Here is a 5,000-nt window from a genome sequence, read left to right as displayed (position 1 = left end):
GTTAAATACGGAAATTTGAATGGTTGCTATAGTAAATGCGTTACATTACTATAGCAACCTTCCAAATTTCCGTATTTAACTGCCAGCTTTCCAATTTCAACAGTTCAGTCGTTCAAATTGCCTGATGAGTGTAGTACTTGTACCATACGAAACAGTTCTGTAGCATTAAGCGATGGCTACTCGTGAAACCTAAACTTGTGTAAAGTCATAGTTATTGCTCTTCAATCAATTGAGTTGAGCGCTCTACGAAATACGTTCTACTCAAAAAAAAGAAATTATATATATATATATAAGTGCAGACAGTACTGTTTCGGCCTTCTGGGCCTCATCAGTGCAGTGCTGATGTCTGGGATGGAGGCTTAGCTTATAAAGCCACCCCAAACGTCCCACACATGTGGTACATCTAAGTCATGCCAGAGTGCTCAAACTAGCGAGCTAGTGAGCATGCGCAATTGCTAGCGGCAATGGCTCATCCCAGAAGAGTGCTCAATTTGGACATGAAAGCAAAAGCTTTGTAATGCCAAAGAGCTATATCTAACTGCAGACTGTACTGTTTCGGCCTTCTGGGCCTCATCAGTGCAGTGCTGATGTCTAGGATGGAGGGTAAGCTTATAAAGCCACCCCAAATGTCCCACACATGTGGTACATCTAAGTCATGCCAGAGTGCTCAGACTATATAGTTTAGTGTACGTAAAAATAGCGGCGAAGAGACAACTCTTGACTGTTCTGGACGGGGTTTAATACACGACGTTTCGGCCGTTCGGCCTTTTTCAGGTTAAAAGTTAAAAACTAATAAATTATTTACAATGATTGCAGATCACAAAAAGAGAGGCTTATATATACAGAGCAGAAATATTGAAATCAAGGAAACGTAACAAAACAAAGGTCTTAGCAACAAGGTGACATGGATTTGACAATCAAAGACAAATAAAGAAGTGTAACAAAGGTCAAAGCTACAAGGTGACATGGACTTGACAATCTAAGACAAATAAGGAACTATAGGTGACATATCGATACAAATAAGTGCAAATCATATTGGGAAAATGTCAACTCACAACTACTCAATTGTAGTATTTAATGCGGTGTTTTGATCCAAATTCCCGCCTTTTGTTAAGACCATGAGGATTAAGGGTAAATAACTGCGCAGTCCAATAGGCCTCCCTAGTGAGTAACATTTGTTCAAGATGTAAAGAATTTTCAAAAGACCTAATTTGTTCGATAATGATGAAATTGATTTGTGAAATTTCGTGTTCAGAGTTATTAAAGTGGATGGCAAATTCACAAGTTCTTTTGTTCTTCAGCATGTTCGACTTGTGGTTACGAAATCTTACTTTAACTTCAGTCGAGGTGGAGCCTACATATCGCAGGTTGCATTTGGCACAAGTGGCCAAATAAATAACATTTTGCGATGAACAAGAAAGTTTTTGTTGAGTGGGATAATGACGACCAGTAGCTGAACTTTGAAATTTCGAAGAAATCAAAGAGAAGAAAACGGGGGTTGTTCAAAATGCAACAAGAAATGCGATCTCTGTAAAAATTATTTAATTCAAGCTTCGGGCTTTTAATTCGAGGCTTTTAAGTTGAAATTGTTTGGTACTTAATATCTGTTTGAAAATTTAAGTGAAACGGTAAGGTGGTGCATATATCTCTTTCCTATTAGTAATATTTCAAAAAAGCCGCTTTATTTCTTTTGTAAACTCAGTAAAGTAATTTTGTTTCGTAAGTACATTCATTTTGAGTATTGCTTTGTCAATAAGCACAGTTTGGCCGTTTAAAGATTTGCTTAGTGACAGATGCAGTCAATCGATTTATTACCAGTTTAAGTAAGGATTTTAAAACAATTCTTGACTCAATGGGAAGGGCATTCATCAAAGAGACAAGCCTAAAACCTAATAAGTGTTGCTTAGAAGCCAATATTCAAGTCATCTGTGAATGAGTTGATTCATCTGTTGCCAAGCGAAATGTTTGGCATGTGCATTTCTCATTCGCTTAATTTCATGACATCAAAATCAAGGGGCAAATCCTTCAGATGTTTACCTCTCTTCGTATTGGATTTGATGTGACTTTGAGATCACTTCCGCGAATTATTTTATTCTGTTTCGCTATTGGTCATTGCTCGCTCTGGAGTCAAGTGAGAAAAAAACACATGAACCGGGAAGGTCAATTGTGCGCAATCGTTGAGGAAGGTGGATGTTCAGAAATGAGTGCTAGTGAAAAATCTAATCCTTCGCCCGGTAAATCCCGATCGAAGCTCGATGATGCCGAAGTTGAAGAAGATCAAGGGTCTATTACCCAAAATGAAGAATCTTGATTTGTCCCCATCAGCGTAAGAAAAGTGTCCATTTTTAAATCAGGTGTTGCGACAAAAATAAACAATAGACCAAATCGGCTAACTCAATGTTGTACCCAATTCAAATCTTATTGTTCAAGGAATTGAGGGGAAGGACCGAGAAACGAGCAACCCGGACCGGTCAAGGAAGGAATCGTTGGGCTAGCTCTAGCCGACTTGTTGTCAACATGGTCCCCATGCGTGAGTGACTTTATATCGCTTGCGCTTCTTGGGTAACACGAAGGCAGACGCTGCCCCTCCTAAAATGAGACAAAAGAGAACGACTGCCACGTCGGTAACTGCTGCTAGTATAGATCCGGATGCCGAACAGTCTCACTCCGAGGAGCTGATAAATTTGATGGCAAAAGTGCACGACAAACCCCCCTGCTGATGCAGCCCAGTGAATGCCGGTGTTTTCATTCAGTTTGTGGCCGCAAGTTGGCCGGCTTAGCCAACGGAGAGAAAAGTTCTCTCCTTGTAATTAATTTGCCATAGAGTGATATCGCATGTTACTTTCCCTTGTAAAATGAAGAATTCGTAACCAAACGTGTATCCAAAAGTTTTTAAAACTGCTCAAGTTACGCATTAACTAGCAATACTAACCCAAGAAGACACGAATTTTCTTAGTTTGCAGATCTAATCATGTTACAAAGCAGGGCTGTCTCCATATTTATTTGGATACCCCTAGAGTTGGTCGTCGGACCGGGGTTCCAACACAACCTCTTGCACGGTAGTTCAAGACTCGCAACCAACTTACACAGAAGCTAATTATATAAAACCATTCGGCCAATGTGATGCAAAATAGAAAATTTTTCGTCTTTCAGTGAACTGTGGTTGGTCTTTGCTGGTTCATTGCAGAGGTCTTCACATAAAGCTAATGTTCTGAACAACAAATGGTCATTTTACCTTGAGCCCACAGCCTTAAAATCGAAGCGGTAACAATTTAAACACTAAATTTCACGTTATTCAGTTGCAGGGCAAAATTTCGCAAAGATGAACCCGCAATTTTGGTTCTCAGCTGCCTTTTTGATCACAAGGATTGGTCTTGTTAGGGTAGCTAACCAAGATTGTCACAGCGAATACTCTGTTTATGGGAAGTTTCTTAGAGGCCACATTTTTAAAACAGCCATGGTTCAATTTCCACCGGAATGTTACATGATATGTCACCAGGATGTCAGGTGCCAAAGCTACAATGTCATCATTGGCAGAAACATTTGCGAGCTGAACAACAGAACGAAAGAAGCCAGGCCCGAAGACTTTTTACCCGATTCAAAGCGATTCTACATGAAGCGAGCATTCAACAGAGGTATGGAACATTAATAATTTATCCACGGAATTCTGAGATTCTTTGTGCACCCGGGTGGGGGACTCGCATATGAAAGCCTGGATGTTCCAGGTGTTGCTTAGGTGTGTAAATTTCGGATTTTGGTCTTACTTAGGGTGTTCTGGGGAAAACGCCATTATCTGTAGCCCATATGTAGCCCTCAAAGTCTCGTTTGTTTTAAATATGGTCTCTTCTAGGGGCCACAAAATCCTGGACCGGTCAAAGCTCGGATAGCCGGATAGGAAAGAACGACGTTTCGCTTCAAATGCATTTGAACTTGAAAATGGTGACACGATGTCACCGAAACGTCGTTCTTTCCTTTCGTTAATTTTTAGCTGTTTATGTTTTACGAAACCTTTGCTTATAAAGCCCAGATTGGTCTCCTTTAGGGCTTTAATTCAAAATTTCCGACGAGAATCCCCACGCCTTAATATGCCAAGTGCCCCCCTCTCCAGGACTTGTGCGTCATTCTTAACTCTTTTGTCCTTGCTAGGCTACCCAATCCCCTCCCCATAATAGGCCATTTCCGAGTTCTTGCCTGCCTCATTTTCAAAGCGAGTCTAAGTGCGAAGTTTTTGTTATGAAAATTAGTTTTCATTCATATGTAAAGTAGAACTAATTACCATCACAAAGACTTCGCACGTAGACTCGCTTTGAAGAGGAGGCAGACTTGAACTCGGAAATGGCCTATTCCTGTGCTCTTTGACTACAAACAGACAACGTTGAATGAGGAAGGAGGGGGGTCTGTTGAAAACAAATAGCCCTGTTATTTCACTCATAAAATTGCTGTACAGACTCACTTTGACGCCGATTGTGGGTAAATGGTCTATCTTCGTTTGACGTGTGGCCTGTGACATCTTAGTGCAGTTCTGGACCTCATCTCCTGTCACGCAACGCCGGCGTTGCGTGACAGGAGAGGGAGTCCAGAACTGGACTAGTGGCATCTATGGTTGGGAGTGAGTTTGACTCGGATAAACCTGAGGCTCAAGGTTCTTATCTTTTTGCGATTCCAACCTGGAAAGTTTCTTAACATTGTTCTTCAAGTTGTGTGGTATACTAAGGTCGTGTTCTATTGGGATCAACCGTTTTTAGTTGGTTGGGTTTTTTAGTGTTCTATTCGGAAAAAACCGTTTTCGGTTGGTTTGGTTGATCAACTTTTTCAACCGGCATCAAATTGAAACGGTTGAAAAAGGATTGCCAGCGACCGCTGTCGTTTACTTGGGCCATTTAAAGTTTGCCGCGGGCTCCTGACGTGTTGCTTTCCCTCGACTTGTCAACGCTGAGACTACAAACTGAGTTGTTCTTTATTGTATCATACAATAAAAAAAATCTACATTGTTAATGTTA

General features: G+C 40.8%; 1 protein-coding gene across 1 annotated transcript in view; it reads left to right on the top strand.

Moving 5' to 3' along the window:
• The window catches only part of LOC138029370 (uncharacterized), a 40,145-nt gene that overhangs the window by 32,294 nt on the left and 2,851 nt on the right, over nt 1-5,000 (top strand). Inside the window, exon 6 of the mRNA XM_068877121.1 lies at nt 3,300-3,635. Within this exon, the coding sequence (XP_068733222.1) occupies nt 3,300-3,635 (336 nt within the window). The remainder of the gene's footprint in view (nt 1-3,299; nt 3,636-5,000) is intronic.

Source organism: Montipora capricornis, chromosome 13 (assembly GCF_036669925.1).
Source record: "Montipora capricornis isolate CH-2021 chromosome 13, ASM3666992v2, whole genome shotgun sequence".
Classification (NCBI taxonomy): domain Eukaryota; kingdom Metazoa; phylum Cnidaria; class Anthozoa; order Scleractinia; family Acroporidae; genus Montipora; species Montipora capricornis.
This window is presented reverse-complemented; position numbering and strand designations above follow the sequence as displayed.